Genomic DNA, 14701 nt, shown 5'->3' on the forward strand with positions numbered 1-14701 from the left:
TGAATAACGCAAGAATGATGTGTATTTCTCTGAAGCAAAAATTATTTTAATTATATTGATAACAGCTGTCGAGTACGAGTGATTTTTCGAAAATTGATCCGACTTTTTTTGCTTGGAGTGATAGAATATTTGAAAAGTAAATTAAATTGATTTCTTCTGCATTTTTTACATTTAATACAAGGATAGTTTGTAAAAAGATAAAGGAAAAAAACTGAAAGAATTTGAAACTTGAAGACAAATATTTCAACTGAAAAATTCCCTTCAGTATACTGAGTAAGACACCTACAGGAAGTAAATGGTTTGTGAAAAAAAAAAAAAAAAAAAAAAAAAAAAAATCGCGTGAAATCTAGAAAATTCGGATCGATCGAGAAAAAAAAAAAAGCAGCTGCTCCGAGCATTAGCGTACGTACCTGCTCAATATTGATGGCGTTGGCGCGCGCGCGCGTACCTCGCTCAATGATACACACGAGCCCTACCGATAGAGTTTGTACGCTCGCTCGCTCGCACACGCGCGAACAAAACGTGTGGTGGAAACTCACTGACGGAACGGTGAGGCCGGTCCGTGGCCTCGCGTCGGTAGTACGCTCGTAGATCGCGATCCACGGGTCGTTCCGCGGGGACGAGCCGCTCAGTCTCAGCTCGTCGGCCGCCGTGAACGGATCCATCGAGCACGCTCGGTCGATCGCACGGTCAGCAGCATCGTGTTTACTTCCGGTCCCCCCTATCGTGGTAGCGCAGCGCAACCGGAAATGTTGACGAAACGAGCCAGGCACGGGGGATGTCGCACCCGCGTGCCAACGCTCCTCTCCTGAAAACACCATCGTCTCTCTCGAAGCCAGGGAACTTCCTCGTTCTCCAACAACCGACGATAATCCCCTTTCTTCCCCTCTCCTCTCCTCTTCTCTTTTTCTTCTTCTTCTTCTTCTTCTTCCTCCTCCTCCTCCTCTTCTCTCTTGTTTTTTTTTTTTTTTGTTTCTCGTTTTCTTTTCCTTTTCTTCTTGTCTCTCCCTCCCCTTTCTCGTTCGCGCGGCAGCCTTGGCGCTGGTCCTTCCTGTCGTTGTCGGTCGCGTCCTCGAGGACGGTCTCGCGCCTCGAAACGTGATCGGCCGGTGAGGACAGTGGTGGTTCCATGCGGTCGCACGTGGAGGATTATCGTCGGCTGTTATCGGGATATAGAGGAGTGTACGGGTTGTTGGTGAACAAGACGACGACGACGACGACGACGACGGCACAGCTCGTGAGGCGGCTGTTGGTTTCGTCGTAAAGGCCAACCGGTTCGACCGATCGGGAAAGGTAGGTGCCTCTGACGAACTCCGTGGCAACGTTTCGTTCGGTCCTATTTCTTTTCTTTCTTTCTTTCTTACTTTCTTTCTTTCCTTGACTATCGACTCGTGCGTAAATTCGTCGGTAATCGCCAAGTTCTTTCGAATCGGTTCTCTCTCTCTCTCTCTCTCTCTCTCTCTCTCTCTCTCTCTCTCTGATCGCTCGATTGACAGGCAACGTTGAAACGATCGCGGTTGTCATTACGATTGTGGCTCTGTACGTGTGAACTATGGTTCTCTTGAACTCCGCTCCTCGATCCTCTGTATTCGGAATTTTCTGTAAGTACTCGTTGTTTGTTGGCTGTGGCTATTCCAATTTCAAATCTGACGATTAGTCAGTGTTATAAATCAATTATCCAGTATATTTGCAACGACGAAATAAAATTCTCCGAGCATTGAATAATGATTGACTGTCAAATTTATACGACCTGCCTGTGAAATTATTATATTCTATATGCCTCAGTAACAGTGCAAAGTTAGAGAAAATTATAATTTAATCGACCAATTAAATTAAAAGACGAATTTAAAACAATTTCAATTGATCCAGATAATATTGCCATCTCAAACATTCTCGTTGATCTTTGTAAAATATTTCTACGGCAACTGTCGAATCTGTAAATTCGTCGATTGTTTCTAAATTTTTATCTATTTTTCTTACAAGCAAATACACGAGTAAAACCCACTGTGCAACACACCGTTACGACATTTAATCGTTACGTTTCCTCTTTTCTAATTACACTCGAAGTATGAATTTGCATAAAAATCCGTCGTCACGATCGTCACGCAAGAAAAAAAGAAAATACCAGTCGAATATCGACAGACCACGCTCGATCCGCTCTGCGATTCGCGGTGAATCTCGAACGACCGCGACTGGTCTTCCCTTTAATTAGACTGGATGGGGTTGCTGATGCTTATCTGGATGGGAGAGATCGGCTCCGTAAGTAATTGCGAGCGTAATCGGGAACGTGGATAAATGAGATCATTCTCCACTGAGGTTGAGATCATTCCGTAGCGGCGTTACGAGCTTTCGGAACCGTTTTTGTTCTTACAAGTAAGCAACTTGGGCCACAGTTACATTGTACACGGACGAACGAATTAGAAAAAGAGCCGAACGCGACGCGATCATTCGTACGTTATCGTACGAGTTCGTTCAGATTCGTTCCATCCAATGATTTGCTGCGACCAAATAAAAATTTACACGAGTGATGAATAAAACTTGCTAAAGGTTTCTGTTTAATAAAAGTTACAACAGGTTTTCCACTTAGTGAAATTACGTCAAGATAAATAATAAAATGCCAGGGATTGGGTTAAATATTAATATGCGAATATTACGTTAATATATTCGTTGTAATTTATTCGGAATATAATTCAGTTTTTACATAGATATTTATATCGAATGAATTGCTCCGACTAAATTAATGTACTCGTGCATTCAATTTGAATCTCACTGTAAATAATAATATTCTAACTTGTTGTCAAAGTTTACGTTCTACATTATAATATTATAAAATCTATATTATATCTATATTATAATATTATAACACCTATATTATATCTATATTATAATATTGTAACATCTATATTATATCTATATTATAATATTATAACATCTATATTATATCTATATTACAATATTATTATATTCATATTATTGCACATTGTGATTTATTTCAAATTTCTCCGATCAAATTAATACGTCTCGCGCATTTAATTTTTAACATCACCGACTGCTTCTTTAACCTCTTGCGCTGGACTCACGTGTCACTCACGTCGAGAACTTTTTCTTCCAAAATTGTAATATTTTTTCAGTACATTCATGTATAACCCAGGCAAAATAAATAATAAATCTATTACTTCTCAATAATTTCTATCCAGTGACATCATACCGACGAAGCGTCATTCAAAAAGTAAGCGACGATATTATTGTATACGGTTTCGGTCACTCGTTATGGTCCGCAATCAGTTGCCAGCGCAAGATGGTTAATTACACTGTGCGATCGACAGAACACGCAACTGTTGTAATTCGTTAAACAAATTCGTCGCATACGCATCGAGCGTAACCGTGAAGCTTAGAACATTCTCTTTTTCCTCTCGTGTTCCTCGCGGCGAGAGTGACCGAAGGAATTTGGAAATCGTCTTCCAAGACTAGAACGCGCGAAGAGATTACACACGCACGCACACCGCGAAGAGAGCCGATTTCACCTGCGTGATAATGACTCTGTCAAACAATCGAAGTTGTATTATACGAATTCTTTTTCTTTTTTTCACGTCGTGTCTCCGAGTCTTTTGTTACGTGCGTGCGTTTGACGTGTCACGTCGATCAGTGACGCGGACGCGGTTCTTATTACCTACAAACGCATGTTAAACCGTGTTGAACCGTGGAAGAAATCACACGATCGATACTACCACATCGTTGGACGTAACGAAGCGGAATTGTCAGGCGGGCATGCCTTCCCAACGATCGTTAACTTCGGGGATCGTTAACTGCTCAATCAACTCTGCCGCCGAAGAAACGCCTCTTTCTGCGTGGACTCACCGAGGGCTCGTCGAAATATTCGCACCTCCGTGTGAGCACGTAATGTTCATTTGCAAAAAAATTGATCCCCAAAGTCAGAGTGATCAAAATAGATTTTTATTCGGTAAAATTGTAAAATATAAAATCCCGAGGTTTCAATATTACGGTTAAATATTAATCCACGAATATTAGAGTAATATCGTTGTAATTTAATTTTTATTATAATATTCTTTAATATTATTATAATATTATAACAATGTTAACAATGTAATGTTATAATATTGTAATTTATAATTTTATTATAATGTTATAATATTGTAATATATATTGTATTACATTCTTTTAATTTTATTATAATGTTATAACATTGTAATTTAGTTTTTATTATAATATTCTTTAATATTATCATAACATTATAATAATATTCTTTTAATATTATTATAATATTATAATAATATTCTTTTTATTATAATATCTATTACAATATTTATGTTATGAAAAGTATCGTTACACATAGTAATTTATTTCAAAAATTGCTCCGATCAAGTGATCATATTCGCGCGTGTAATTTGAATTTTTATTCTAACGAAAATACTTTTGTTTGCAAAGATCGTCGACTATACGAATTTTGCATCGAATATACTAGTTACAGTTCAAACATAATCAACACTATAGGTTACACTAGGTTATATTTCATTTAAATCATCGTAATATCGTGATCAACGATCGCGATATCTCCAAACGCAAAGAAACCAATGAAATATCAGGCGATCCTAGACAATGTACAATCACTGTCACACTTTCTTGAATCAACGAATCTTGATCGACCATCCTGATCTAAAAACCTCTTGCACTTCGTTTCGTTTTTCCTATTTATCTCTCGGTGTCAAATTGATACGTGGAACAGATGAGGATCAACATTTCCAGCTTCAGTCCGTCTCCCAATCGATAACAAAATAATTACTCACTAGAAATTGTTACAGCATGTCAGAATTAATTTGCCACAAACTCCTCGTTAACTGTCAGGGATCTTTAGAAAAATCGTATATATCCTTTAGCAACTCGAGTGGCTGATCGAACTTGTTCAAATCCACGTGATATCGTTATCGTGTGAAATCAGAACTTTTGGACTTTTCATGGTTCGATCATTTGAAACGAAGATTTGGCCAATGTCCAAAGGGGAGATTTGGCGTATCTCGCGGGCGAGAGGGAAGCGAGAAAGGAATCGCGGAACAGAGGGAGCAGGTGCTGGCGCTACACCTGTCCTCAGGCTGAGAGAGAGAGAAAGAGTGAGAGAGAGCGAGAGGGGGAGCCCGGAGAGGGCCCAGGTTGTACGCGGCGTTGGCCGCTGCCGAGCGTCGAATTCCACGGCGTTTACTCATTCCAAACAACGAACCCGAGACCCAAGAAGACTCGCTGGGGCCGGAGCCGGGGCCGGGACGAGTGAAACCTCGCCGGCCGGCGGCGCTGCTGAACGCATGAGAGAGAGAGAGAAAGAGCGAAAGAGAGCGAGAAAGTGACCGGGCCAGAGCAGCTTCCTCACCTTCTAATATTAGTCCGATGACTCACTATGATTCGATCCTGTCGCGTTCGTCGCCGCGACGAACAGCGTCGTATCGAGTCCGTTTGCCACGGCATTGCTATCACACGGTTCGCGACAAGAGACGCGAATTCGCGTCTTTCAGTTTTCAACTGTTGCGGACGAGTGACGAGATATCTCGTCTTTCAACGTTGCGGACGGGGAACGCTATTTTGCGTTGTAAGGGATACAACCACGGATCAAGCAACGTTACATATAATTTATATTATATGATATTTTTAATATTATTATATTAAATATAATAAATATTATATTAAATATTATAATTAGTATATGTATAAATATTACAGTATAATATTTATACATATTAGTATAAATACTATAGTATAATATAATTTAATATAATTACATTAAATATAATAATATTTTTAATATTATTATATTAAATATAGTAAATATTATATTAAATATGATAATTAGTATATGTATAAATATTATAGTATAATATAATTTAATATAATTGTAGTATAATATAATATAATTTAATATAATATTTTTAATATTATTATATTATATAATTTTTATTATAATTTATATTATATAATATATTATATTGTATATTATATATATTATAACATAATATATGTATATAATATACAATTATACATCATATAATATTATATACAACATGTAATTGTATATCATATAACATTATATATAATATATAATTATATATGTTATATAATTTTTCAAAAAGTAGAGAAATTATTTCCTAACGCACCACTCTAAGAAACGTTGCCAGAGATATTTTCATTTTATGTCATAAAATACCTCTAAAATGAAAAATAATTTAATTATTAATAAAATAATACACTTGTTAAATTCTATACATTCTCTTAAACCCTTTCAATCATATATTAAATAATTCAGAAAATGGGAAAAAATACAGTCTCTATGTTTATCAGAGCATGACGTTCTCAATGTGTCAATATAAATATAAAATAAATAATAGTTAAAATCTAAAATACATAATAAATATTAGATTCTTAAATATTACTGTAAAAAATATATATTGATATTTAAGAATATTTCATCAACGTAAATTAAAGAAGTGCATAAAGTGGTCAAGGAAAAGTAACGAATTTATTTGTGGGACATTTCTGTGGGGCAGAAGCCCCTTCGTTGCTTTCATTCGTCGCAAAAGTCTGAAGTTGTTCTCGAGTTTGAACGATGTCTGACAAAGTTCCTGATCGAACGTTTTCTTGAAACGTCGCGAATCCTTTTTTGCTCTCCAAAAAATGACGGCGAGATTGAAACGTGAAAAGTTTCACTGCACTGTGACGGAATAAATGGGGAAAATTAGATGGAGTGTTTGGGGAAGTTTGAGAATGTTTGTTGGTAGTCGTCGCGCGTTTGTGTATGTAAAAAGACGCGGAAGATTTTTAAAAAATTGCGCAGTTAATAATCTAATCAATCAGAACTTCATTCAGATTCGAGTCTAAATATAACTAATTGTTACAGACTGGTCATTTGTTATTCATTAATTTATTAATGAAACAGTAAGATAAATAAATATCTGTATGAATAGTACGAAAATTTTCGAAACATTCATACGACAACGTATAACATTGCACTGCATTATAGAATTATTCCTTTTCTGCGAGAAATTCTTAAAACTTTATTTATTGCCGCGTCCTGTTTAAATTTGACTCTCGATGTGTCTCAATTAGTATAAAAAGCACTATGCACAAGAAAAGAAATTGTAATTTATACAGCAGCTTAGAAATTAAAATTTCTAGAATTAATAGCAATTAATATCAAATCGAGGATATTGGAATTTTTTATTTATAAAAAACACGATCGAGCGCCATGTAAGCTCGCAATCTTGTCTGATCGCAGTTCAAACCGAACTCGACGAACAGTTGCGAAACCGCGATAACAAATGCCGCGATATTTGTCCTCGTCGAAACAAAGATCCACGCTTTACCTATTATTCGCTCGATATCACGATGAAGGCGATCAGAGTAGTCGCGACGATTCACGCGTTTCTCGCTCGCGTCAAGGCAGCTACCGATAAACAGACCGCTTTTTCGCTCGGTCCACGTCAACCAGAACTCTAAATATATCGATGCATCGCTCGTCGATTGTTAAAGACGTCCTCGAGTTGTCCGAATCGCGACTTCGCGGCACAAAGCAAAAAAGATGCGTTGCAGGATTGTTGAAACGTCGCGTAATGTCTAAGTTGGGCCAGTGCGGTGCTCGTGTTTTGTCGCAACGTTTCGGGACCATTGGTCCACGTCCAATTTCCAAATTAGAACCGCCTGATCTGTCGTCGTCGCGGCGGCTCGACATCGCGAATTAGTTCGATAAATTTTCTGGAAATTCCCGCGTAGAATCTCCGTCGAGGACACCAGTTTCTTGCTCTGCGATTTCTTTGACGCTTGTCGCGTCGAATGATGTTCGACGCTAGAACTACCGACGACCGAAGCATCAAATTTCAATCTTAGAGACGTTAAAGTAAAAGAAACATGATAGAGTGTACAAGCTTTTATCTATATGTTTCATTCAAGTCTCTGAAAATACACTGTTTTGTATCTATAAAATGTCTAAACGAGAAATTATCGATTGGTCATTCTGGCCATTTTGGTAGTTCTAGTGTCAAGTTGCATTTTTTTTTTTTTTTTTTCAATGATTTTATTGGATATTAATGGACTTTTCATCTCGCGACTTCTTTTTATCTATCCTATTCTTATTATTTGTCCAAGCGAGAGTTGGCGTGATTCAATTATGTAACTAAAATCGACTTTCGGTTGAACGGCGCAAGTATGAAGACGTGTGTGAGACAGATACAGAGTGAGTGAGATTGAGGAGAAAAGAGGAAGAAGAGAGGCAGGGAGAATAAGAGCAGAAAGCGTGAAGAAAGTAAATAAATGGAGGTAGGCAGCAGAAGAGATAGAAGAATTTGGCAAGAAGAAAGCAAAAAGGGAGATTAAGTGGAGTAAGAAAATGGCTAAGACGGTAGGAACGAAGCTAAGAGGGGAATTAGGGACGATGGAAAAGTTCATGAAAAAGGACCAGAAGTGGGACGGGGGATCATGGAGACACCTGGCGGAAAAACAGAGGAAAAAGAGGCGACGAGAATAGAATTTAGCGAGGAATTCGAAAGCTGCATGGAAAAAATGCTAAGGAAGTATACGGAAGAGCTGTAACTAAAATCAAATTAATATATTAATAAATGTCAAATCGAATTAAAAATTGCAAGACTAAGCAATGTAAATCCACGATGAAATTAACGTAATTATTCAAGATTAGTCAACAATTATGTAGAACGTTGTAGCAACAGCAAACAATAGCTAAACATCCGCTCTATAATTCTTCTGTCACTGTCTTTAACCTCTTGCGCTGGAATGACGTTGCTGCGTTTTTTGTCCCAAAGTTGCAACATTCTCTCGGTTTTGTGTATATTCAAGTATAACCCAGGCAAAACAAATAATAAATTTATTACTTCTCAGTCATTTATATCCAGTGGTCGGTCATACCGACCGAGATCAAGAGATAAAAGAAAGCGACGATTTTATTGTACACGGTTCGGGTCACTCGTTAAGGTCCGCGGACCAGTTGCCAGCGCAGTGGGTTAAAAATCCGAAAACTTCAACACAACGGAACTTGCGAAAAGAAAGGGAACGAGGAAACGACGATTAGACGGGTTTCATCGCGTTGTCTGCACGGTGGACGCGGATCGCGGAGCGGTTTGCAGCCGGGAACCGATTCTAATGCGGGCCGGTTCTCGCATGGGCGAGAACGTGCTTTCACTCTCGAGCGAGCCACGCCGCGGCGTCGATTATTATGCAACCGGAGTCGCGGCCATTATTTCAGGCTCGCTTATGAACGACATCCTCCAAGGTTAATCGAGTCAATCGTTCGCCTCGATGCCAGTTACTCGTGTCTGATAAAGGATTAAGTGTCGCTTAAACGGGCCCCGGGAACACCGGTTACGGTTGTTGCGCCGATGCGGAGCACGTGTCGCGACAGACGTTGTTTCAGCTACCGTTTTTCGTTTATTGGTACGTCGATGGTGGACGAGATAATCCAGAAATCGACGGGGGGAAAGGGGATTTTATACGAGCGTTACTTGCAACCTCTCGAAATGATGGAAGTTAACTGACGAAGGGGATATTTCACTTGCAATTCTTTCTGCAACTCTTCGGCCAATCAACGATCGAGAAATATTGAGTCCTCCATTTTCGTTTGCAGTTTCAATAGAAATGTGATTGATACGAAGTTTTGACGATTAATGTTATTAATTTAATTGTATCGTACTTAAATAACTACGAGTAGACTAAGTTAATCTAGGAAAAGATCTTGGATAAAAAATACGAATAGTCATTTATTTATTTATTCTGTAACGTGAAATTTATAAAAAGTAAATTGAGATACGGTAAATTGCAAAATAAAATGCGTAAAATATACATAATTACAAGGGTTGATTTTCATGTGTGATTAAATGTAACAAAGGGTAGCTCTCGTAATTATTGTTATATAACATAATGTATACACAGATATACATCCATACGTACATATATCATATACACACAAACTGTTGATCCTCGTCTACAAACATATAATTTGAATCATCGTAGGAACACGATGAAAGAGAAAAGTCGAGTATTATATATCACTTACAGTTACGCGTGCGGTTTAGGCGCGCATAATGATCGCCGTAGCACCTGTGGCAACTCGCGCGGAATATTTCAGTCGACATGATTTGCGTAAAGCGACCGCAAATACGGATATTTCGGTGGGTTGACTCATCCCGAGCTTCGTAACTCTATTTAAAACCGCCGAACGTCGCGCATGTATCGAATCCCGGTATTTACCTTAGTCTCCCGATAATTTCCCCGAGATTTAAACCGTCTCACGCTGCCAAGACTCGCTCTTCGTGTCATTAAATATTGTCTGCGGACAGTGTGTTGCCGCTACTTTCACCCGGGGGACTTCGTCGCGTACGTACAACGCCGTAATAACATCAACAGTCTTGTATTTAAACTGAGAATAATCGAAATCGCTTGCTAAACTAAGATTCTTACGGTAAAGTTAAACGTCTTTTCACTTTTCAATAACCGATCGAACGTTGATCGACCGGTGGAAACTGTTACGGTGAAAAGATCTCAGAATTTTTCTTCGTGGCTTTGATAAAAAAAAAAAAAAAAAAAAAAAGAAAGAAATAAAGTCGAGTGGAATTTATCCAAGATCGTAAATTTCGATTGTCTCTTCTGTTGAGCAACCTGTTACCCCTTCAACAAACCAACCAGTCTCTCAATTCGTAGTCGCGTTAATCTTTACGCCCGTATGAAATACGTCAGCAGCGAGGCGAAAAACGCAAAACGAAGTTGGTAAACGGGCAAAAGAGCTCGGCTTCATGTTGATACACCCTATATCATCGCGGAACTTTCCTCGGAACGTTTCCCTCGTAAATTGACAGAGTTAACAAGCCAGACACTAGTAAAGACCGGCGCACGACGGTGTGTATTTACGTGTACGTGTACGCGCGTGTGTGTACGTTTTATCTCGTTTCATGGAAACGTGGCAATAAGGAAGCGCGAGATTTCACAAACCGTAGAAAAAACGACGACAAGTGACTCACTGATTAGACACACGCCAACTAACTATCGAGAAATTCGTAACGCGTGGATCGCGATCGACGAGGGGGGTTCTTCGTCTTTTCACGAAGAATTAAAGGTCGCTGGCTTCCTCCGCCGATCTTCGTTCAGCCACGGAACTATCGTTGACCCACGCGTTGCGAGATAATTCCAAACGAGAACGAGAGACTCCCTTGTACTTGCTTGGAACTGGAATATTGTTGTTGTACTTATCCTAGAGTTCGTTACTAATTTATCGTGTCTCGTGTCGTAGGTGAGAGTCCTCGTAGCGGTTGAAATTTTAGTAACGGCCAAAGTTTGGATCTCTGTGTGTGTGTGTGAGAGAGAAAGAGAGAGAGATGTGTTGATAGATCTTGTAGCATCATTATATACTTCAGTATTAATACTAAATACTTTGTACTAAAGTATAATACTATATACTTTAATACTTTACTAATATAATTGGTAATTATAAAATAATTATAAATTAGTAATGTAATTTATACTAAAGTATAATGCTATGTACTTTAATACTTTACTAATATAATTGGTAATTATAAAATAATTATAAATTAGTAATATAATTTATACTAAAGTATAATATAATGAAGTATAATACTATAAAGTATAATATTATATTATACTTTAGTATAATATAATAAAGTATAATACTATACTTTACTAATATAATTAGTAATTATAAAATAATTATAAATTAGTAATGTAATTTATACTAAAGTATAATACTATATACTTTAATACTGTACTAACATAATTTATACTAAAGTATAATACTTTAATACTGTACTAACATAATTTATATTAAAGTATAATACTATACTGTACTAATATAATTTATACTAAAGTATAATACTATACTGTACTAATATAATTTATACTAAAGTATAATACTATATACTTTAGTATAATAGATTTTTGGTTTGTGAAAATCCGTGTTTTTATAAATATACATATTTTCAGAAATATGAAAAACCCCAGACAGGATGTCATCGTGCTCAATGTAAATATGAAACTCGTACTTGAAAATTCGATGTTTGCATTCTATGCAGTGTTGCACATTTATTTTCAAATTTGCCACGAGTAAAAATTTACAGTTTAGTTGTTACAGCTTGAAGTGATATAGGGAACATGTGTATCGTTACATAATGTAGACAAAAAATAGTTACGTACCAGCACTATAAGGAATATTCAATTAGAGAAGAACAACCCTCAGTGCTTTGTCCCATTGGTACAACAAAGAACATCTTTGTTCGCCTAATGCAGCGCGTAATTGATTCTATCGATGATCCGCGAAGCTTGGATTAATTTAAAATTCGATCGTACACTCTGACAAAGATACTCACTCTGTAGCAGCCAATTTTCTACAAAACTACTTTGAATCACCCATAGTATTTCCCATCTTTTACTTCCACTCTATTTCCAACACTTTGTAGACACACTTGATCTTGAACACACGTTAGAAAACTTTCAGTTTCTTTTATTTTTAACATTATAAACATTTTGGAACGTCGAACACGTGTCAAGAAGCTTCTGAAACTTCTGAAGCCTCGATCTTTTTTACAATGTTCAATTTTCTAGAAAACCTCGAATCCCTTGGTTATTTTCTGTCTTTCGTTTCACTATATTTCCAACACTTTGCAAATATTTCTAACCATTTCTAACATATGTCCGACTGATGTTCACGATTTCCTACAATTTTCCAGTAACCCTCGAATCTGATATTTCCTAACTATCCTATTTTTAATAGATTTCGCAGACACTCCTAACCTTGAACATGTCAGAAAGCTCCTGTAGCTTCCAAAGCATAGATCGCCTCGATTTTGATAACATTCTATACGAGTTTCAATTTTATAGTAACCCTCGAGTTATATAGTAATTATCTGATATTCCCACCCATATTTTTAACTCTGGGTAGATACTCCCAGGCTTGAACGTATGTCAGAAATCTCCTGAAACTCAACTTTTCACCATTTTCTGCGTCTTTCAATTTTCTAGAAAACCCTCGAATCACATCTGGCATTTCCTTCCAACTCCCACTCTGTTACCAAAACAATCCGAAGCGCGTCACAATACGGACAACGTCTAATAACGAGCTACTTCTGATCCGCAGCAAAGGCCAGTTCGCGTCTCGATATAACGGCGACTGACGTCAGGAGCCCGCTGCAACAGCAACAGCGTCAGCGTCAGCGTCAGCATCAGCATCAGCAGGAGGCATCGTCGCCTACCATGTCGACCCTCGTCTGTTGCGAGCCGGTCTCGGCCACGCGTTCACGGGACAACCTGAAGCTGGTGCTGAACCGAAGCCTGAGCGAGCCAGGGCCGCCAGCCAGCGCATCCACGTTCTTACCGTCGTCGCTGGCGTCCACGGTGACGCCCAGCTCGTCGACGAGCAGCGGCGTCGACAGCTGCACGGCCAGCGATGGCACCGAGTGCAGCTTGAACGCCAGCGGGACCAGCATCAGCGGCTGTAGCAGCAGCTCGAGCAGCGGCACCGACTGCGATCCACCGTTGTCCGACGTACACCGTCACTACCACCATCTTCATCATCATCACCATTTCCATCAGCATCAGCTGTCCACGTCGAAACGTTGCAAGCTGGAGACGGTCAGCCTTCCGGCGAGTCCCTGCTCGGAGAACAACACGCTGCAGAGACAGCTGGTGCTTCAGAGGACGAGAACGATAACCGCGGACGAGCTGGCGGATCGTCTGCTCGGTGGACGGGAGCAGCCTAACGGTGGTCCCGTGTTGCTCGATTGTCGGCCGTTCATACTGTACAACGTGAACCACGTGCGGGGAGCGATCAACGTGAACTGCTCGGACCGATTCAACCGGAGGCGGCTGCAACTGGGGAAAGCGAGCCTGGCCGATTTGGCGAACACCAGGGAGGGCAAGGAACTGCTGCGCAGAAGGCACTATCGCGAGGTGGTCGTCTACGACGATTGCACCGACGACGTGGACCGGCTACCCGTTCAGCATCCCCTGTTCCTCGTGCTCGTTGCGCTCCTGGAGGACAACAGGGAGCCGGCGCTTCTTTTGGGTGAGTTTTTTTTTTTTTTTTTTTTTCCTTTCCGATATCTTTGCTTCTTTCGTCGGCGATCTTTTGGCCGTTTGTTAACGTTTGGACGAATGATTTGAGTATTGGCGGGAGCGCTGCGCTTTGAATGCGATTTGACGATTGCAATGTCTTTGGTACTTGAAAATTAAATGAACAAAAAATGCTTCATAAAAATCTGTAATATTTATGTATAAGAATTTTATACAAATCGGTATGTATTTACTTTTAATCGCGCTGCTTGATAACAGTGATCGATTTATTACGATTTATCGTTTTTTATTTCATCGAAAAAATAGGACGAACGAGCGAATGTATGTATATTCGGAATACATATTTTTCTTTAAATGGTTATTCGAATCGATTTAATGAAAGGATCTTTTCAAAATGGATAACTTCCATGAAATACATAAACGATTAATTGTGAATCGTTGACGAAATATAAACTACTCGTTATTAATTATTTATTTTAATCGCGCTTGTGTTATTGGCAGAAGAATCAGACCGACTTTGACGAAATTTGGCATAAGTGTAGTTTTCAAAGGAATATTGATCCTTATTTTTCTTCTGTATCGGCAATCTTCTATGTTTAAGGGGTGAAAACTACCCTCG

The 14701-nt window shown here is 38.8% G+C and overlaps 1 protein-coding gene across 2 annotated transcripts; it reads left to right on the top strand.

Annotated features, from left to right (window-relative positions):
* Nucleotides 1-380: 380 nt before the first annotated feature.
* LOC122538537 (dual specificity protein phosphatase 10-like) lies at nucleotides 381-14227 on the top strand. Of its 2 annotated transcripts, none has more exons than XM_043672725.1 (2): nucleotides 381-1293; nucleotides 13148-14219. In XM_043672725.1, exon 2 carries the CDS (start codon nucleotides 13264-13266, stop codon nucleotides 14170-14172), a length of 909 nt encoding a protein of 302 aa, XP_043528660.1. In that variant the 5' UTR covers nucleotides 381-1293; nucleotides 13148-13263; the 3' UTR covers nucleotides 14173-14219. The 2 variants fall into 2 exon arrangements, with proteins under 2 accessions (XP_043528660.1, XP_043528652.1); XM_043672717.1 differs by lacking the exon at nucleotides 381-1293 and adding an exon at nucleotides 1332-1601 and having other exon boundaries at nucleotides 13148-14227.
* The last annotated feature ends 474 nt before the right edge of the window (nucleotides 14228-14701 follow it).

Source organism: Frieseomelitta varia, unplaced genomic scaffold, assembly GCF_011392965.1.
Source record: "Frieseomelitta varia isolate USP_RPSP 00005682 unplaced genomic scaffold, Fvar_1.2 scaffold_1018, whole genome shotgun sequence".
In the NCBI taxonomy this organism is placed as follows: Eukaryota; Metazoa; Arthropoda; class Insecta; order Hymenoptera; family Apidae; genus Frieseomelitta; species Frieseomelitta varia.